At 52.1% G+C, this 22234-nt stretch overlaps 1 protein-coding gene across 1 annotated transcript in view; it reads right to left on the bottom strand.

The window, feature by feature from the left end:
• Positions 1-22234, bottom strand: part of MEI1 (meiotic double-stranded break formation protein 1) — a 3731473-nt gene that overhangs the window by 1625276 nt on the left and 2083963 nt on the right. Inside the window, exon 16 of the mRNA XM_086963480.1 lies at positions 9352-9412. Coding sequence (XP_086819606.1) covers positions 9352-9412 — 61 coding nt within the window. The remainder of the gene's footprint in view (positions 1-9351; positions 9413-22234) is intronic.

Raw genomic sequence — 22234 nt, forward strand, 5'->3', positions numbered from 1 at the left:
GTAGCTCGGGATACCATTACCTTCGTGCCCAATCCGGAGCCACAAGGATAACTTGGGCCCGGTTGCGCCTGATCTTCTTCTGCACTCTGGGCAGAAGTGGTATCGGCGGAAAGGCGTACAATAGACCGAGTTCTACTTGCGATGAAAGGCGTCGCCGATCGAGTGCCGCCTTGGAAATTCCAACGCACAGAATTGACGACATTGCACGTTCTCTTCGGTGGCGAATAGATCTAACCAAGGCTCTCCCCACTGCAGAAAGAGACATTGCGCCATGTCCGAGTTCAGACGCCAATCGTGATCCATCATGCACCAGCGGCTGAGGTCGTCCTCCATGGCGTTCAAAGAACCTGCCAGGTGTTGAACCACCAAGGTAATGCCTTGATGTTCCAACCATGTCCAGTTAAGCACAGCCTCTTGACAAAGGGTCCAGGCCCCCACCCGCCCTGTTTGTTGCAATACCACATGGCAGTGGTTTTGTCCGTGAACACCTGCACCACACTTGCCCGGACAGAGGGAAGGAATACCTTCAGTGCAAGTCGAATCGCCGCAGCTCCAAAAGGTTGATATGGAGCCGGAACTCCGCCGGAGACCAGTGGCCTCTGATCTCCGCGTTTTCAAAGTGGCCTCCCCATCCCAGGAGAGCGCGTCCGTCACCACTGTGTGCTCAGGTTGGGGAAGGGAGAGGGATCTGCCACTGACCCAATCTCGATTTGTGAGCCACCACTGAAATTGTTGAGCAGTGTCCTCCGAGATATGGACATGATCGGACAGGTTGCCCTGATGCTGCGCCCACTGGATCTTCAGGTCCTACTGCAGAGCCCGCATATGCCATCTGGCATGTTGCACTAGCAGGATATAGGAGGCAATGAGGCCCAGGAGCCAGAGTGTCAACCTGACTGAAACTCGGGATAGAGTCCGAAAGATCGGAATCATAGCCTGAATATCCCGGACTCGCTGCTCAGGTAGATAGACCCGAAACAGCGTCAAATCCAGAACTGCTCCAATGATAGGGAGCTTCTGAGAGGAACTCAGGTGCGACTTTGGCACATTGATGGAGAACCCCAGCAGATGCAGGAGGTCGGATGTAGTCCGAAGGTGGCTGACGACCGTTTGGGGCCAGCCCACCTTCAACAACCAGTCGTTAAGCTAGGGGAAGACTGACACCCCAGACCAGCGCAGATAAGCTGCGACCACAACCATCACTTTCGTGAACACCCGAGGGGCACTGGTAAGGGCGAAGGGGAGCACGGCAAACTGAAAACGCACCTGGTTCACCATGAACCGCAGGTAACGCCGGTGGGCCGGCAGGACGGGAAAGTGAAAATAAGCGTCCTGTAAGTCCAACGCTACCATCCAGTCTCCAGGGTCTAGGGCAGCCAGGACCTGAGCCAGAGTCAGGATTTTGAACTTCTCCTTCCGGAGTAAGCGATTGACGCCCCGGCGGTCCAAGATGGGGTGCAGGCCCCCCTTGTACTTCTTGGGGACAAGAAAGTAGTGGGAATAACAACAAATCCCTACTTACTGTCCAGGAACACACTCGATGGCCCCCTTGGCCAAGAGGGCCGTGACTTCCTGTTGGAGAAGAACTAAATCATCCCCCGACATGCGGTGGCACCGAGGTGGTATGGCTGGAGGGGAGGACTGAAAGGGAAGGGAGTAACCCTAGTTGATTAACTGCTGCACCCACTTGTCCGATGTGATATCGGGCCAGTGGGGGAGGTGGTGGCGGATCCTGCCACCCACTGGCGTGGAGTGATCCACGAAGCTCGGACTAGGAAGGTTTGGAGGTAGGAGCAGCGGGGGTGGAGGTGGACTGACCCACATGCTGATTCCCTGACCCACCTTTGCGGAAGCTGCGACCACGGCCGCCCTGAGGCTGGTTCTGCACAGGCTTGGTGAAGGAACGTGCCTGGGTGCCTCTGCCCTGGCCACGAAACCCAGGAGTGGCCGATTCTTTGCAGAAAGACCCAAGGACTTGGCCGTAGCCCGCGAGTCCTTAAAACACTCCAACGCACTGTCAGCCTTATCACCAAACAGGTGGTTGCCATCAAATGGCATATCCATGAGCGAGCTCTGGACATCGGGTGAGAACCCAGTCGTACACAACCAGGAATGCATCATAACGCCACTGTTGTAGAAATCGCCCTGCCCAACGAGTCTGCGGTGTCCAAACCACACCGAATGGCGAACTTAGCCGCATCCTTACCTTCAGCAATTACTTTAGAAAGGACAGCCTGGACCTCCTTAGGGCACTGAGGCAACACTTGAGCAATGGAATCCCACACTGCGCAAGAGTAGCGGCCCAACAAGCAAACGGTGTTCACCGACCCCAGCCCCAAGCTGGCCGAAGAGAACAACTGCTTACCAAACTGTTCCAGTTTCTTGGAGTCCTTGTACGGCGGAGCCGTAGGAAAGGAACTCTGCGACGTCAAGGCCTGGATGACCAGACTCTCAGGCGTGGGATGGGTGGTCAGAAAGGCCGGGTCGCCAGGTGCAAGGCGGTGGCGTCTGGTAATGTTTTTATCCACCGGGGCCCCCGAGGACAGCCACGACCAAGTGCCCAAGAGGACTTCAGTAAGGGAGTCAATGAAGGGAAGCAACAGCTCTGACAAAGTAGACGCGTCCGGAGCACCTCGGCGAGGAGGTTGGTTTGAGGGCCACCGCGGGGAGGTTGAGGTTGAGGGCCTCAGCAACCCGACGGAGCACCATCGTGTAGGAAGCGCCCTCATTCATTGTAGGCGGGGGAGAGGTGAACCCCGGGTCAGAAGAGACATCAAGGTCACCAGCGTCTTCCAGGTCGTTCACCCTGCTCGGAGTCACACTGCCGGGCAAGGGGGTCCTCGGATCCTTCCCAGTCCTCCTCCGCCTCCGGCGGTTGCCGCAGCAGGGCCGGAACTGGAGAAGGAACAAACAGCGTCGGAAACGGCACCGAGAACAGCTGCGGCCGGGTCCGGACCGGCGCCGCCTCCCAATGCAGATCCCAGGTCGGAACAAAATGGTCCTAGAACCGGGGCAAGGGAGGAATGAACGGCACAGAGTGCAGCGCCGAGGGTGGAGCCGAGGGCAGCGACGAGGCCGGAGCCGGCAAAGCTGCACCTCGTGGCTCCGGGGCCGGAGCCAATGGCGTAGGATCCTGTGGCGACGGGGCTGGATCTGCTGGCGGAGCAGCTGGGCCGACAGGATCTGGACACAGGACCGTGGGCCCGAAGGCATGCCGACGGGAGCCAGAGGCCTAAAAAGGCAGTCCATGGCAGCAAGAAACTCTTGCACCTGTTTGGTAGTCGCCGACAGACCCGGGTAGGGCGGGAAGACCGTGGGACTCCCAGGCTTCAGAGGAGCCCCAGTCCCCCTCATCTGCCTCCGAGGAGCGACGGGGGACGTGGGAAAGCGAAAACGCGTCTTTGACTTCTTTTTCTGACGTCGCTTACCAGAATCCGAAGACTTGGAGCCCGAGGAGCGACGGCTCCGGGACCCGGCCCCTAGACCCAGAGCGGCGGTGTGACGAATGCCGGACCTCCAGCAATTTCCGACGCCGCTCCCTCAAGGACTTCGGGGCCATGGCTTGACAGTCCAGGGAGTCGTGATCAGTCTCCAGGCAGTAGAGGCAAACATCGTGGGGGTCCGCCACCGACAATTACGGTGGCAGGACCCACAGAACTTAACGCCAGGCATCCCTAGGTGGGGGGAGACAAAAGTCTCAAATAATAGTTAAAAAGTGACTAAGGTATGTGCTCAATCCGGATCTGCGCTTGCTGGCGCGGGAAAAGAAAGAACTGACGTCAGCGCACATGGGTGGGCGCCTAAGTAGTCTCCGTGACGTCATCTCGGTGTTGACGACGCCAGTGACGAACGCGGAGCCGCAGGACGCCACCTACTGACACGCAGGGGTACTGCTAAGTAAAACTTTCCGGATCCAAGGGAAATTCTAAGATAAGGAATCTATAACTAACGTTTCTCTTTCAGCTTCCAAGTGCTAACATCCCAACTGTATGTTCTGTGTGTTTGTGAACTGCATGACACATACAGTGTGAGTCAGAGTAATGGAGGTTTTTCGGATCTATTTTGGATCTGCCTGGTATGTTCCAAAGTATAAGATGGAGTTGAGGTTTTTTCCTCTAATGAAAGTGTACTTCTGCATTCTGTAAGCCCCAAGAGTTGTGGGCGCCAGTCTCGCTGGTTCTGCTGTTTCAGATTGTGGCTAAGCAACCAACTTCACTGCTGTGTCAAGCAGGGCAACTGTAGCAGACCGTGTCGCTGTGCCAAGAACTGTGATAGTAGCCAATCACGTCACTGTTGCAGAGAATGGTGTCCACAGCGATCCTTGCTTCTTTGATCAGAAAGTGCACTGTGCCGCTTTGACCCACTCTCTTTCAGGTAGTGGGGGTCCACCTGCAACATATCACCACATGACTCAGAAATAGGTTCTGTGGGGCCCCTTTAATGTCAAGCACCTGTGTTTGTGCCAGAGGATTTGGATATTTGGCAAAGGTCCCTTCCCCAGGAAGGTGAACAATCCTTGGGCCCCTAAGTACCAGTAAGTGCCTACTGCACCTGGCAAGAAACAATCACTCCTCCAAATCCGCCAGAGATGCAGGCCGATAACTTCAAGTACATCAGCGAGCATGCAGGGCCAGTGACATCCCCCTGAAGTACCCCAGGCGTTGAAGCGTGCCACAAGCCAGATTAATCGACAGCAATGGCCTCTAGGCTTCTCCGAACACGAGAATCTGGTACAAGAAGAGGAGGCAAAATCGAGGCACCCACACAAGGGAAGCCTTCATCTCAGCAGGCCCAGATTTCGGCTGCAAAGTCTATACAGGGCCCCCAGTAACCCCACCTCAACTCCTGAGGCCTCCTCAGTTCACTATGTCCGGGGGGCTTCAGAATCTCAAGCAGCGTACCTCCACATGGGTGGCTGGTAAACACAGTCTCACGCACCCCCATGCAGGTCTATTACAGCAGATAGGCTTCTCCAGATCTATTCAGGCAGGCCCCAGCCAGGTACACCAGTCACAACCAATCTGAAGGCAGATCTAGCTGGCCAGCCCCCAGTCTACCCTCCCTCCAGGACCACTGTCCCCAATGAACAAGTTACTTACCTTTGGTAACAATATATCTGTAAGAAACATAGGTTAGTTATAGATTCCTTACCTTAGAATTACCCCAGGCGTCAGACTGGATCCCGAAAGTTTTTAGTCAGCAGTACCCCTGTGTGTCGAAAGGTGGCTTTGGTAGGCTCAGTGTTCGTCATTGGTCGCCGGGATGACATTGCGGTAGCTACTTAGACGCCGCCCTCGCACGCTGACGTCAGTTCTGTACACGACTTTCCATGCCAGAAGCGCAGAGCCATGCAAGACACTGACTGTCAGGATCTAACAAGGCGCCTACCTAAAGTCTAAGAACTTCAAATCCCACAATGCCTATACAGGGGGGCGGGGTCCTATAAAAGTCAGGTGGACCCATTGCTTCCTGTTAGTAATTTTGTAATCTATGGTGCTTGTGTGGCTATCCAGACTTTAGTTTCCTGGCTTCTCTTGGGACTGTGTTTGAGAAGCGTTGCTTGAGTATTTTGCTGACTACAGCGCGTGTGCTTTCGGAACGCGCTGATTTCCGAGGGTTCCGTGGTCTGCCAGTTTCGGCGGGGAAGGAGTTTCCCGTATCTTTGTTTTGGAACACACGCTGTTTGATCTAGCCGCTCGTCAGCGGACTGGGAGCCTCTCTCAGAAGACGCGCGGCAAGGAAGAAGAAGCGCCTTGGGTGCAGTAAGTAATAACGCAGCGCGTGATGTTAAACGCGCTGCGGTGATGTAAACAGTGACGCTCCTGAAAAGGAAACTGTGTGTCACAGAACTGACATTGATGAATTATTTCCTGTGAGTGTTCTCGCCGGAGAGCGGAGTGCTGTGGGGAACCCTCCGCGCATTGCCGCTACGAAGTACGGCACTAGTGTCATAGGCGTTCATTTAACCAAGCGGAAGATAGTGGGAAGGCCTACATCTTGCCGTGTTGGGGAGAACTGTGATATTTGTTTGAAGACATTTGTTGATAATTGGAAGGAAGCGGAGGACAGTAGTAGGAGGCTACGTCTTGCCGTGTTCCTAAAAGAGAACCTTACTTTTATGGGCCACACTAAAATACTATTTGGAAGAGCATAACTTGTTTTGGTTTTGAATACACTTATTTTGGTGGAGGATACACGTTTCTTTAAAGACTCTTTCTAACCAAGGAGGGGTAGGTGCTGTTTCTATACCATTAGTATACACCGTCAAAAGCAGGAGGAGTGTTTCAGAACTAATTGTTGTTTACCATCCTTAGGAAACTTGTGCAGACAAACTCATCATTGTACAGGGAGGAGGCTATTCACTACCAGGATATACAGGGAGGTGGAAGAGAGCATTGGTTCTAGAAAGGTGAACCCTTTTCAAATAGTACTAAAAGAAGCAGAGAGACAGGGATTTGAAATAACAGTACTAACCTGTGCATTGTTTTGTCTTCTTGTCTTTCAGCTATCCCTTCCCTGCAGACCCCTTCCTTTCCCTTCCTTGGTCTCCTGTTTTTTCCCTCGCCCTATCGCTCGAACCCACTGTGTTTTTTAGCCAGTGTGTTGGTGAGATCGGGAGGTGGAGTTTTATGTGCATCAGCCGGATCCTGCAGTGTGGAGTTTGACACTGACCACTGGTGCACAAAACTAGGGCCCTGAAAGGAAATCCTTAACCCTAGAATTCAGTTCACAGAACAGGGAGGATGGGTGGGGCGGTAACAAATTTATAACTAACCTAGTGATATGCCCTGATGTTCCAGCCATGTCCAGAGGCGGAGGACCTCTTGACATAGGGTCCACAACCCCACCCAGCCTTGTTTGTTTCAGCACCACATTGCAGTAGTGTTGTCCATGAACATGTGCACTACTCTTCCCCAGACAGAGGGAATGAATGCTTTGAGTGCAAAAGGAATCACCCAAAGCTCCAGAAGGTTGATGTGGAGCCGGGACTATGCCGGAGACCAGAGGCCTCTGATCTCCACCTACCCAAGGTGGCTGCCCAATCCCCCAGAAGTGACGCATTGGTCACCACTGTGAACTCTGGTTGGGAAGGGAGAGGGATCTGCAGTCGACCCAATCCTGGTTCGTTAGGCACCACTGTAATTGGTGTACAGTGTTCTCCGAGATCTGGACGCAATCGGACAGGTTCCCCTGATGTTGTGCCCACAGGAACTTCAGGTCCCACTGCAAAGCCCGCATATGCCATCTGGCATGGTCCACTAGCAGGATGCAGGAAGCCATGATCCTGACTGAAACCCGGGATAGAGGCTGAAAGATCGGAATCATAGCCCAAATGTCCTGGACTCGCTGTTCGAGAGAATAGACGGGAAATTGCGTCGTGTCCAGAACCGCTTTGATGAAGAGGAGTTTCTGGGAGGGAGTCAGGTGTGACCTAAGCACATAGATTGAAAACCCGAACGAATGCAGGAGGTCGACCGCAGTCAGGAGATGGGAGCCGACAGCCTGGGGTGAGCCCGCCTTCAACAGCCAGTCGTAGAGATAGGGGAGACTGGAACACCTGATGTGCGCAGATGAGCTGCGACCACCGCCATCACTTTCGTGAACACCCGAGGGGCGCTGGTAAGGCCAAAGGGGAGCACGGTAAGCTTAAAAATGCTTGCGGCCTATCGAGTGGCTGGAGGTACCGCTCTCTCTGAATCAGCACTGGCAGGCGCAGAAAAAGAATGAACAGAACTGACGTCAGTGCACGAGGGTGGAGTCTAAGTAGCTACTGCGCCATCATTCTGGCGACCACGACGAACGTGGAGCTGACCAACGCCACCTTTTGAAGCGCAGGGGTCCTGCTGGCGAAAATTTTTCCGGATCCAGTTTGATGCCTGGGGGTAGTTCTAAGTTAAGAAATCTATAACTAATTGGTTCTTTCAGATACAGGCCCTGAGGTGCTCCGCTCTTCGAGATGCAGAGCTCATCGGCAGACGGAGTTGCCCTCGACTCAGTAGCCCAGAGCTGGGCTGCACAGTGTCAGCCAGTAGCCAGACCTAAACAAGTGTCACACACTCTGGCGTTTGCGGGAGCCACACAGCCGACTCGGAAGGGGGGCCTCTCCATCAGGCCCTAGACACCATCCTCGGGGTCGAGCCACCAGCAGGTCCCGGTCGAGATGGTAGTCACTGCGCTGGACAGCACCTAATCCGCCTCCAACCAGGTCTCCTGGTCACCACCAACATCAGGGGTGGCTCATTTGGCCGGTCCCCAGCCTCACCCCGGCCTCAATCTTTGCTGCTGGGCCCCGATAGAGGCCCCCAGATTTCCCGCTCTAAGGGATACAGAGCCAGTCAGCTGGGGTGCTGCACGCAACTAACTGGCATTGGGGCTGTGCGGAGCTGGCCCAAACAGGAGCCCCACAGGGGCTGAAGCACAGTCATATGGTCTGGTGGTGACGTGGTTCATACCGTCCTCTCAGTGCAGGCTGGTCAGTCTGGAGGAAGCAGCTCTGTCAAGCTCCAGCTGACAGGACAGGGCCGCTAACGTGACCCAGCCGGGCCGGCTACTGCAGCATCATTAAGGAAACTTTCTGCCCCAAAAAGTAGCCCCAGAGAAGCTTCCACCGAGAACGTCTAGTTACTACGGCCAGCGTCGTCCCCATGCAGCGGATGGTGTAGGATATGTAATGGGCCAGCGCAGAGCAACACATTCACGTGTCCGCGATCTTCGGCTCACAAGCCACGCCATCCCTAGTCAATCAAACTTTTCAAAAGTTTTCAAACTTTACAGTTGCCAATGCCTATTAGCAGTTGGATTATAAATTAAGATTTCTTTATAAATCTGTATCTCCAGAACCCTCCAGTGGATTTTGCTCATCCTTGACTCAAAAAATTCATTAAAATATAATCGATTGTTATAGATTGGTGTCATATTTCTTTCGTGTTGCGTGGTTTTCTTAGTCTGTTCTTTGGTTATGTTAACTGCGTTACATACCTTGCTGCTTGAAAATCTAGCTACCCTAGGTTGAGCTTAAGGTAGTGCAAACGAGCCTGACTGAACCCAAAACAGTTTTTGCAAGTATATTCCTCAGGAATGCGGCACAGCCATACCATATAATACACCCAAATCCTCAGAGGAAGTAATACAAGAAAGTGGCTCTTAGAAATAGGTGTGAAAGATATAATGCTCAATGGGAATTCTGATCAACGCTCTAGTTCAAGATTGTTTATTTCATCCACATCAAAAACAAAACATTTACTGGAAACAATGTCAAGATTATAGAAAACACAAGAATTAAATTATAAAATAAAGAATGCTTTGAAAGAATTCCAAACAGGCTGGCATTCTCCAATCAGGACGTCTTACCTGTGTCCAGTGCAAAAAGTGGCCTTCACTTCCAGGGTGAGTCTGATGAAGGCGGTAGATGCTGCAATTGCATTAATAAAATCCTGTAAATTCTTTGAAAATCTATCTGCACCATGACTCACAAAATAATTAGTTTATTATCATCAGTCACTTGACCAATTCACTTGCATTGAAACACCAAGACATTGCTAGTTGGGGTACGTTATTAGGTACAGATTTTGAAGTTTACTGTATCAAAATCTGTATGTCCAGGTAATTTTAGTGCATTTTACTCCCAATAAATTTCAGAAGGGTAGGTCTGCTTAAGCCTATCTGGGGGATGCTATTTTAACCATAATTCTTGTAATTCCTATATTTGCAGTAATAGAAGTTACTGTACATATCAGAATAATGCCTCTTTTATTTCAAGAAAAATTACATTAAAAAAAATGTTGTAAGTAGAAACAAGAGATCAAAAAGCCTGTTTATAATTCCCTTCTGCAAAACAGCAAGCATTTTTAAGAGCAATGGGTATAGCATTATTAATCTGGCAAGACTTTAAATAAAAAAATTATTGTTGCTTACAATTATTTCAACAGCATGCATGCTTACTAGCAGGCAGGTTCTTAACCCCTTTGGGGTTTGTTTGGCCAATGACTGACGCACGCACACCCACTCCGGTGCGCTTGTCGGCCACTGGCAAAAAGCGGGGAGGGATGAAAAAGAACTTCCGGTGGAAGCAAAGGAGGAATCCTTGAATCGCTTCTGCGTCTCTCCCTGCACACCTGGCCATCTGTGACGTCAGTCCGCCGTGAGGAATGTAGTATTGGGCCTTAGGCCCACATGGAACTGCAATAAGGGACGCAGACACAAGGTAGTGGGTTAGTAAGACTGGCCAAGAGCACGTGTGCTCCGCCCTATTTATTAACTGTGTCACGTGGCTCGTGACATCAGTGGTGGGTGGGTGTAAAGTGTAGGTTTACATAGCACAACGACTAGGACGTGTCCAGCAGGACACTACATTCCTCCCCAACTTAATAAAAGTTGAGACAACACAAAAGTCCGAGCCTGTGGGAGGAAAAACACAAAATATGCAATCTCCGAACTTTAGGAGAAGTCTCTTCAGCTGAAAAGTTCGTTCTCTTGGGCTCGACGTGCTGGTCCTCGGTGGGCGTGTTCTTCTGGAGTTGCGCCATGGCAGTATGTTCTTCCGTACATTGAGATCTTGCTTTCGGGGTGACGCTGAATAGGACGACCAGATGGTGGACTTGATGGAGGTTGTCTTATACTGGTCCGTCGGGTTTCTCCACTGTAGGCAGCTTGGTTTCATATTGCAAAGGAGGGAGAGGTTGAAAGGCACCCCTCTCACTGGGATGCCTCTCTTGTGGGTATTCTCCTGCCACGAGATGTCCCGGAGGCCCTCTTCTTCAGGTTTCCGCTGGGCAGGGTGTTCTCTGCAGCGTTGCTCCAACTCCACAAGCCGGTGTGAATGGAGGAGGCGATGAGATTACTACCATGCATCCGTAGCTCCGCCTGGAGGGTGGTTGCTGACTCTTTCCTTTGCGCACAAGTTCCTCTTCTTCCTGGGACATGCAGGGTAGACGGCGACGTATCCATCTCTCGTGTCAGGACCCTCTGCCACCGGTGTCCCTGAGGCCTTTGCCCCTTGGATATCCACGGGCTGGTCTGGGGTGGTCAGTTCTCCCTCTGCCGGGCGTCTGAGTGTTCTCCCCATCCAGACTTCCGCTCAATCCCAAAGGTGGGTGTTTGCCAATGGTCCAGCCTGTTCATTCCTGCAGTCAACGGTTTGTAAGAGGACTTGTAGGTATTGGCCTGTTCTTCACCTAGTGCTACCGATGTTCCCCTGGACATGTAGGCCCTTGTATTCGATGTTCTGGTGGGTGTCATCTTCTCTTCTGGTGGGTGTGCAGACTCGTCACACCTCTCCTCACCTTTCTGGATGTTACTGTTCTTGATGGCGTCGTGCCACATGATTCCTTTCTCCTTCTCCTTCCCTTCGTGGCGTCGCGCCACTCGTTCTCCATCCTCTTTTCTTCTTTGCGACACGGTCCAGTTATTTTGCCGCTCTCGTCCTCCTGACCAGGTTTCTCCAAGCGGCGTGCACTCCGCCCGTTTCCTTCTGGTCTTGTCCTGGCTATAGGACACTGTCTTCTTTTCCACTCTGTGACTGGACCAGTCGTCACGACCTTCTCCTGTTAATGGTTATACTTCTGGTTCTTGAGGGTGTCGAAGTTTGTTGGTTCCTTGGTCGCGGACCACGTCTTACTCGAACTTCTTGAACCTCTTGCCAGTCCACACTGCCGGTCTCTGGCAGTGGTGTTGATTGGCGCAGGTGCTGATGGCTGGGGTGATGGTGGTTGCCAGCCACGTAGAGACTCGGGATGATAGGTGTTGGGGACTTGCCGGGAGTGTTGGATGTCTGGAGAGCCTTGGCAGCCATGTGCCTCCGCTTTGTTGATGTTGACCTTAGGTGGCGGCTTGATACGTAGAGTGTTCGGTTCCTCTCTTGCCTGTTGTGGGGCCACTGCCGACTCCATCTTGAGGCGATGAGAGAGCTGCCGCTCAATGCTGATCTTCACCCTTGGCATCTGCGGACGGGAGCAGGGATGTCGACTGACTCAGACTGCCGACGCTCGGGGATGGACGGTCGCCTGGGGAAGCGTTGGGATGAGACGTGGACTGCGCTTGCTGCGGCTTATGTTTGATTCATCCGTGGGGCTGTATCCTGGGACGTCGGTCCGCCTTGGTGGCTATCTGGCGTGTCAGGGTGTGCTTCTTGGCTGGTTGTGAGTCCTCAGTCTTCTCCCTTTGTTGGCTTGTTCAGTCCACCTGTGCTCATCCGGTCTTTGGGGTGACAGAGCAGTCACTCTTCTTTACTTCGAGGGCGTTGCATTTGGACCTCGAGGCGGCGCTGTCGTGGCGCCGGCTTCTGTTTTTGCTCTGGCATGCTTGTCTGGACTAGTCACTTGGTGACGTGTTTCTTGCTTGCTGGGCGACGTGACGTTCGGTCTTGTGTCGCTGGTAGTTGGAGCACATGGTGCTGTGGGGGCCTGCCACGTGCGGTGTGAGACTCCTCTCTTGCCGGTCTTGGGTCGTGGCTGACTCCGTCTTAAGGCAGTGTGAGGGAGGACACCGTGGGTGGTCTTCGGCCTACTGTAGGGCTTCGCTGTGGCGGTGGAGATGTGTGTGCTCTCCGACCTGCGTTCAGCAGTGTTTCTGTGTGGAGAGGTTTTCCTGGGTGCTGACTGTTCAGTCAGGTTCACAGGCGCGACCTCCTGCGCGCTTCTGGCTTGGCGTGTCCTTTGAGTACGCGGTTGACTTCTTGGATGCTTCCGGTGATCTGTGTGATCACTTTTCTTTTCAGTTGCAATGCTTCAGCGTTGGCGCGCTTCTGGTTCCTTGGGCACACTTGTTGTGCGTACTCTTAAGTGTTCTGTGGGGAGTTGCTTCACTCCTGGCGCGTTCCTCGCGTTTCTGGCGCGTTCGTGCGCAGTGCCCTGCTGTCCTCTCCTGGGAGTCTGCTTGGCTTAGCTGCAGTGTTTCCTGGGTTGTTGAGGCTTGTTTGTTCCTTTTAGCCTGCAGTTGTGGGAACTGGTCACTAGGTGGCAGCGTTAGATAGCTTTGTTGTTAGTCCACGTCGTTTCATGCTTTTCTGGATTTTTCCCCCGTTCCTCCTGATTGAGCTGCCGGTGCTGGGCTGTGAGCTGCCTCAGGCCAAACTGGTGCTGGACTGCTTTGCTGGGGCTGCAGGTCGAGTGATGCACGGCGCCAGTGGGGCACACCCAGAGGGTTCTTTGGTGCCTGGTGAGTCTGGTGCTTGACTGTGTGCTGCGTGGGTGCAGGTGGTTCTGCAGCCACTCTGGCTCTGCTGGTGTGCTGGGTGTAGCGGGCAACGTGGGGAGGTGCTGCCTCCTGGTTGCAGGCTTTGTGGATGCCCGGTAAGTCACTTCTCTCTCTGCTGCCACTTAGGAGATGGGGGCTGCAGTGCCTTTCACGGGCTGCGTGGGGGGTTTTGCTGGCGCTGCCCGGGATCCACAGCCTCTCTTTTTCACCCCCTCTCCTTCCGCGGCAGCCACACTATTCGTTTAGCTGTGCACCTGAGGGAGGGGGAGGTTATGGCCGTGCTTGCTCATGGTTCTTCGCGGGTGGGCTCCGCTTTATTTCTTCAGGGCCCGGCAGCTCTCTCATTCGGTTCTTCTCCCACCCGCCGCAGCTTCTTTCATGCTTCGCGCGGGGCGGGGAGGTGATGACGCTGCTTTGAGTGGCCGCGGGTGGGCTCCGCTTTGATTTCCTTCTTCACCCCACGCAGGGGGGGGCATGCGCTGAGCACAGGAGGTGCAGGGAAGGTTCCCGGTCACCTCCGGTGGGGGCAGTCAGTTGCGGCCCGGTTGTGGCCGGTGCGGGTGGGCTCCGCTCGGCCTCCTCCTCGGTGGGGGCTAAGGGGCTCACGATGATGCAGGTGGGCTCCGCTTTGTGTGCATGGGCGTCGGGCAGCTCTCCACATGCTGCGCGGCGGTCCCTTTGAAGATTATCCACCCCGCCGCCGCAGCCTCACTTAACATACGCTGCGCGGTGGGGGACGCTGCAGGCAGGCCGCGGGTGGGCTCCGCTGGCCTTGCTTCTCTATGTGTTTATTTTCGGCCGCATCGCGCTCGGCAGGGCGCCATGGCCATGCGGGTGGGCTCCGCTTGATGTACAGTCATAAGGGGGGTCGCTTCTGGTTTGCGCGGCCCCCCCCAGGCATTTCCCAGCGCCTAGGCTCACCTCCGGCCTACGGGCCTGTTTAACCACGTGGGTGGGCTCCGTGTTGGTCTCTCCGTGGCGGGGGTCAGTGCGGCCGACGCGGGTGGGCTCCGGTCGGTCCGCTCTTTACCCCATGCGTGGGTGCAGTTCAGGCTTCTCGACTGCCGGCGCCGATCATCGCAGGGGGTTTGCCTTCAGGCAGGCATCATTCTCTCCCCCTTATTCTGTAGCTGGTGCACGCGGGGCACAGCCAACTCGTCGCCAATGTAGTATTGGGCCTTAGGCCCACATGGAACTGCAATAAGGGACGCAGACACAAGGTAGTGGGTTAGTAAGACTGGCCAAGAGCACGTGCGCTCCGCCCTATTTATTAACTGTGTCACGTGACTCGTGACATCAGTGGTGGGTGGGTGTAAAGTGTAGGTTTACATAGCACAACGACTAGGACGTGTCCAGCAGGACACTACAAGGAACACTGACCTCTCAGTTTCCTGCTGGCGACAGAGAAACTCACAGCAAGACCTTGCTCTGTCGTCTAGTGGGGTTTTGGAGGGCAGCAATGCCTCCTGTTAAAGCATACTTCTCATTCTAAATAAAGCACGGACAAACACATTTGTAAGCAGTCAAGAAGCAAAGTTTAATTGCTTTAGCTCGAGCAAGACCAGAGAGCGACCAACTGCACTTTTCTGCTGGAGGTTACATTCAGCAGTCTTTTATACATTTTGAGCCACATAGGAGAACATTACACTGAAAACAGTTGGTAAACAATAAATCACTGTGGTGAGGCGATAATCAGGAGGGTAATTGAGAAGGCACACCCAGAGTGCACCAAAACTGCCTGCAAGCACATTCCGTGACAACCCACAAGCTAAAAACATCCTGCACCTGGTGTTTGCATGCCATCAACAGCACGCCCACGGTCTCAGTCTCTCCACAGACGAAGAGCAATAGAGCAATGTAGTAACAAACAAGTTATTTACCTTTGGTAACGCATTATCTGGTAGAGACAGTATCTAGCTGCAGATTCCTTACCTTAGAATCCTCCCCAGGTGCATGACTGCATCAAAAGCTTTCTTCCCCACAGCATGCCCACACATCAGCAGAGGGCGTAGCATGACTCTGTATCGACGTCGTCCACTAGTAGTGACGTTGATGGAGTCCACATAACTTCCTCGCCGAAGAGTTGATGTCAGTTTCTTTTGTGACTATTTCCTGCACTTAAAACGCAGAGCCACATATAGAAACTGTCTATTGAACAGTGTGCTAAAGCAAAAAAAAAATAATTACCAAATTCCTTACAATAATTCAGTATATTGGGGGGTGCCAGAGGGCGGACAAGCAAGATGGCTGCACTTGCCAGAGCATAAACACAAATATCCTACCCAAATGTCGACAACCAGATGAAGTAAAGGAGTAAAACAGCATCGGAAGTCTATCTGCACTACGTATTACCAGAGGAACCCGTAGAATCTATCTAATCAGCGCAGAAAACCGGAATACACTGCATCCCAGATGGTTCGCAAGATGGGGGACGTACCCACCATCTAACAGCCGCGACCGCTGAGGAGAACAGCAGGAGCCGTGGTGTGGTTACTGGGAGAAGAAGCTATCACGGACTGCCCCCCTCCAACCAGCAGGCGCAAGTGGTGCTCGTGAGCGCAGAGGCGACCCATAGAGAGACCCCTGCCGGAGATCGGGCCATGTGAGGGACAATCGGCCTAGAATTCCCGGGACGCGGCTGAGGCCCAGCTGGCGCTGCTGGCCCCCTCTCCCGCCACCTATGCTGAGGGCTACCACTAGTGCAGAGACATCCCCATGGTGAGAGGGAGCTGCTGCGTGGGGTCAGGCAGAAGCGGGAGGCACAGGTGAGATCGCTGCCCCCGTAGCCTACAGAGAGGGTCGGCGCTCAATGGTACTGGGGCACGACGCAAGAGATCTCCACTGCTGCCCGGACCGAGAATCAGGGACTGCGGCCTGTGGGGGTACACAAGAGGGTCTCCCCCCTGCTTCGGACTCACATTCAGCGCGCCCATGGGAAATGTGTCTCCCCCCTCCGCTGCCCACAGACTATACAGAGCTACAGGGGGTCATAGAAATTTGAAGGCCAATATGCTGTGCACCACCTACGGCGGGATCAACAGTACACTGTAGAATAAATGCGTCACGTGGTGCGGCAGGAAGATACAAGGAGCACAGGGCAAGCAACACCTTGCCAGGCCCAAACAACTAATTAAGAGGTGTACTGAGGGCCCAGCCAACAGAAAGTAAACCCTGCAAGGCAAGCAGAGCAAATAATCAGCCGGAATAGGCTCCACAATAACACAGATCGTAACGGGCGATCACCCTGCAGTGCCACTGCTTCCCAGATATAACGCAACGAGACTAAATGCTGCAAGGTGGTTGCCGCCCCTGATCTAAGCGCTTCAACAGCCTGCAGATTGCCCTCTCCTGAGTTCCCTGAAGATCAGCCAGGAAGAGCTATACACACAGCGCAAAAGACATAAAAGGACCTAGCAGATCTGAGCTGTGACGACTGTAGAAGGGCACGGAGGACATCTCCCCTCTGCACAGAGCCAATAGGCAGACACAGGCTCGGAATACCAGAGCACACATACCCTAACAGAACAGCACCCGCCTACACGGCCAATAATAACGTAGAGGGCATAATACTCTGGGCGGAATCAGAAACCTGAATGTGATGTGACAACACCAGCTCTAAAGTACCGAGGATAAGGCAGGTACACACTTGAACTTCTAGCACTCAGCCCTCCCAATAGGATCCAGAGCTAGCAACTAGATAATTCAACATAGAGCAGGCAGCATGTGGAGAAGTGTGGCTCACTGGTTAGAGGAGGCAGACCTGGAAGCAGAGGTCAGCCCGGGACCAGGGTTCAATTCCTGGCTCGGCGGGGTCTTGAGTCCTAAAATGTCCATGGACTCGACAGTTCTCGCTCCGGTGCCTACTCGATTCACAGGTTCACACTCTGCGACTCTGGGCAATAGCTTGCTTAATCTCCACAACGGCCCCTCGTGGCGGGATGCCTGGCTTTCACCTTGCGGATACCCTGCCGGGGTTATCTCACAGGGGAATACCAGAACGGGTTCCCTAAGCAAGCGCTTAGAAACCGCTCGGTGATTTGCGCTATATAAATTCCTGTACATTTACATTTACATTTACAAAAGCTGATGGAAAGCAAACCAAATTACCATTTGAAGCTCGTAAAACCACTAGAACACAAGAAGAATCGGAAGGTAGCATGGCTGACGAATCAGTCACAGGTCGACAGAAGACCTGAAAGAACTTCTCCTCACCATGAAATCCAGCCATACCTCCATAGAGGTCAAAATAGACACTATGTGTACACGCATGGACAATATCACACACACGCTAGATCAACATGATGAGCACCTCAAGGAAGCTGAGCTGTGTGTATCGGACCTGGAAGATACCTTAAGGAGCAGCTACTAAATATGGAAAACCTTTTGAAAGTGATAGCAGCCAAAAATGAAGACCTAGAATCCAGATCCCGCAGGAACAACCTTAGAATTCTTGGAGTGGCAGAGTCAACGAACATGGGCAAAATGGAGGAATATGTAGAGCGCCTACTCACCATGCTGTTCGGGAGAGAAATATCTTTTGCAATGCTGATAGTGGAAAGAGCGCACCAGTCGCTGACCGGCCCGCCCCCGCCAGGAGCCCTCCTAAGGCCGATCATCACTAGAGTACTACATTACCAAGACTGGGACACAGCGCTACGACTAGCGAGAGAGATACAGCTGCTATCGTTCGAAGGTACTAAGATAGCCATCTACCCGAACTTCACCATGGCGGTTCAGGAAGCTCGTAAAAAATTCCTCCCAGTTAAGAAGAAACTCCAGTCGGCAAACATCTCCTATGCCATGCTCTTTCCAGTGCGGATCACATACCTGGGCAAACAGCACTTCTTCACAAACCCCCAACATGTAAAAGACTTCCTTCAATCCACATTCAAAAAGCCCCCCAGGCATGACTCTTCCTCTAGCCCAACCAGATCCACAGCTGTTCTATGGGATACTGAATGAGAAGATCATTAAGACACGCTCGAGGAGCACCCACGATCACAGATTCAGATAAATACTGGTGGGCCGATGGACTCTCGCTCTAAGCCCATACAGAAGAAGGGGGACGAAGTTAGGCACAGCAAAGGAAAGCAGAGCCACTACATGGACCCCCTCCCCAGAACAGGGGCGAATCTAGGTTCATGGTGGCCCTGGGCAGGGAGCGTAGGTAGGGGGCCCCGGAAGAGGGGGTCCGGGTGGGGCGGAGCGCGGAGGCCAGTGAAGAGGGGGGGTCATGGTGTTTGGAAGTTGTATAGAGCCGGAGGCCACCAAATCCCTGCCAGGGGCCCCCACACAAATATGTATCCATCCTCAGAGGATTATTATATTAGGGATATATATTGATGTGGTGGCCCCAGTGCAGGTGCACAGCTTGCACATGCCTAAGGCCGGCCCTGCCCAGAAGTACATCTGGTCCGATCGGACATAGAGGACATTATACCCTTCCCAGAAACGCCCTTGTACGCACAAAGGAGCACTGTGCTGCCCTCTTGACTCTACCAAGAAGATCACCCCTAATATGAACTGTTTTATTGTTGATAAAAAAGTTATCAAATGTCCCTCTGTTGGGGAAATAGTTATGGGTTTGGCGGGGAGGGAGGGGGGGAACAAGCACCATGACAGGATTGGGCTGCTGTTGTGAAAGGAAGGCGGGAGAGGGGGAAATATGCAACATCCGGACAACAGCATGGCCACAGGCATAACTGACCAGATCAACGTAACTCTGACACAAAGCATGACTATTACACCGACACAGGATTAGACGCGCACACCCAAAATGAACAGTCCTGGACCCCCTAGCTATAACATCATAACATGGAATGTGAGTGGCCTTGGAAACCCCCGCAAACGCAGACATATTCCAGCCTACTTAGACTTAGATAGACACAAAATACACTGTGCTATTCTACAAAAAACACATCTTGGCCCTTTGAATCATACTGCATTCACAGTCAGTTGAGCAGCAAACCATTGCTTATCCTCATACTCAACATATGCACGTAGAACTACAATCCTAATCAAATATAGCCTCCCTTACACAGCCATGGGCTCACAAACAGACCTGAAGGGCCAATATGGCATTATGTGGGGGAATGTGGCATCCCAAGCCATAATATTCGTCTGTTGTTACGGACCCAACATCGATGATCCCAAATCTTTTGATATCCTGTGGGGGAATATACTGGACATTGTCTCCACCCATGTAGTGTGGGGCGGGGATTTCAATGTTACATTAGATCCAGAGATGGATCACAGTTGCACACTACACGAGTGCCCAACGCCAATTAAGAGACATTACTATCTAACACAAACTGATAGATGCCTGGCGAAATTTGCACCCGACTGAAAGAGAGGGCACCTGCCGCTCCACAGCACACTCATCGTGGTCACGCATAGATGGATGTTTGCTGTCCAGAGGTCTAAAACCATGTCTAACCCAATCAGCACACTTACCCAAACATATTCTGACTACTCACCGATGCTAATAACTCTCACCCCACCATGGAAGGAATCGCCATATCGGTCTTGGCAACTACCTGAGCACGCCCTATTAGATAATGCCTTCCGGTCCGAACTGGAACAAGTGATAGAAGAGTTCTTCCCATGCAATATAAATTCAGTGTCACAATATTATACAGTGTGGGAGGCATTTAAAGTAACCATTCATGGGATATGTATTGCTAACGGTGGGGGGATAATTAAAGATATACGAAACACACTTCAGAAGCTGGAAAAAGAATTGAAACACCTAGAAACCCAATTGCAATCAGAGCCCAGCGCAGATATACAAAAACGAATTAGAGAGGTGATGGTGGAATACCAGGAGACAGCGGACAGGGAATGCAAATTCAGGGGGAAATACCACCAAGCCCGGCAGTACGGGGAGGGAAAAAGACCAGGAAAAGATCTAACAGAACTGACCCGACCACCTAGATTTTCGACTACGATCCCCGAGAGAGCTGATGACGATGGTCAGCTACACAGAACCACCCCGGACATACTGGGCGCGCTTTACTAATTTTACAATACACTATACACATCATACAGGACACAACCAGTAGAATTGGTACCATACTTCGAAGATACAGTGCTGGGGTGGCTAGGGGATGGCCAAAGGGAGTTCCTCCTGGAGGACTTCGAAGATGATGAAATCCGGGCCACGATCATGCAATTACCGTCTGGATGGGCCCCGGGCACTGACAGGCTCACCACAGAGTTTTATAAAGCATTTAGCTCCACTCTCATCCCAATCCTTAGACATGTTTAAGAGGAAGGAAGGAAAAAAAGGTGTCCTTCCCCAAACAATGCGTGGGGCGTTTATCTCCCTACTCAAACCTGGGAAAAGGGAGATCGCTGTGATTCCTATAGACCGCTATCCCTCATTAATTGTGATGGTAAAATCCTAGCAAAAAACGTGGCGAATAAAATTAGCCCTCTCATGAACGCCTTGGTATTACCGGATCAATCGGGTTTTGTGCCAGGCAGAGCAACATCGCATAACCTTCGATCCCTGTTTGCTGTCCTACAGGACACTGACCCAGAGGCGAACGCAGTGGCGGTCTTTTAGACGCCACTAAAACATTCAACTCCTTAGAATGGGACTACCTAACTAGTGTCCTCAGACGAATGGGATTCCCCACCCCCTTTTTGGCTGGATTCAGCTGCTCTAAACTGCAGGCTAAAGTACTAATAACGTGGTTTGCTCCTCTCTCTTCCACATTGCTAGGGGTGCGAGGCATGGGTGTCCTTTGTTTGATCCCCACTCTTTACGCTCGCAATGGAGCCACTGGCTGCCAAACTTTGCCAACATCATTGAGAGCATGCTATTATAAATCCCGAACGACAAATTCTTATTTCATTATACGTCGTCAACCTCACCATGTACAGTCGCTTGGAGGGGAAGAGCACCCAAATTTAAAGAATGGTTAAATGACCTCAGATTTTGTCAGGATCAATTAACTACATATGCTGAGCTGATGCTGCTTATGTTTTGCCCAAGGGACTTATAGGATCCTTTGAGACTGTATATATTAGAACACTCGGAAATAGGAGAGGCCAGGGTTGAGAACCCCACACACCCACAGGCGACAAAGAATGAGCACTAACAGGGACATATGAGCAGCGAGAGGGGAGGATTAGGCCACGGGTTGGACTGGGAAAACAAACATGAGCAAATTCTTAATGTGGGGTGCTACGACCTATAGGAAATGTCATTGCTTTGCTGGTCATGTAATTACTGAAACAACCTTTTAGCAAAGGGTCCTAACTGTGCCACCTTTCTTGTTTTTTTCTTCTTTTGGAGGAAGCCTTTACTTTGCGATGTCATATGGTTTGGATACAACCTGTCATGTTTGCTTGTAACAAAAACTTAATAAAAAAAAATTAATAAACAGTATATGAATCATTTTTAATTTAAAAAATATATTACGATGTGAAAGATCAAAACAAACCAATTAAGACCCAAAAATAGTACGTTAGCAGAGTGAGGAGTATTGAGGTTCCGTGACAATTGTAAGTGGTGTTTTCGACTCGCCCGAATATGGTCGAGTCTGGTATCTATGAACCGCAAATGACGAGTTTAGTGGGTGTACGCATTTTCGCTGTGCTAGCTTAAACCGTCTGTCTGTTTCGTGGGTTTCTTCATCTGAACCCACGGGTTCCATTTTAGATACGGCATCCATTTTGTTTCTTGCCCTCAAGTAGCCAGCGAACGGACACTGTCCGCTTCGCGACCCTGGGATTCCCAAACTCTTGCGGAAGACACGTGTTCCTTTGAGGGTGTCTTTATGATGAGGGGGATGACACTGTAAGGCAGATGGCCCCGCTCGAGGCTCATCTTGCCGTCCCGGTCTATTGTCTCAGTTGTGCATTCATTAGGCATGTCTCCTTTGATCCCTGCAATCGTGTTTCCTGATACCACCCCCTTTACACTTTTTTCGATCTGTTCGCTATCCTCGTCTTCCTCTGCACCTGTTTCTGACTCCTCCTTGATTCGTTTACAGCTGAACGGAATGCATTAATGGTGGGAAGATGTACTTTT

This window comes from Lissotriton vulgaris, chromosome 1_1, assembly GCF_964263255.1.
Source record: "Lissotriton vulgaris chromosome 1_1, aLisVul1.2, whole genome shotgun sequence".
NCBI lineage: Eukaryota > Metazoa > Chordata > Amphibia > Caudata > Salamandridae > Lissotriton > Lissotriton vulgaris.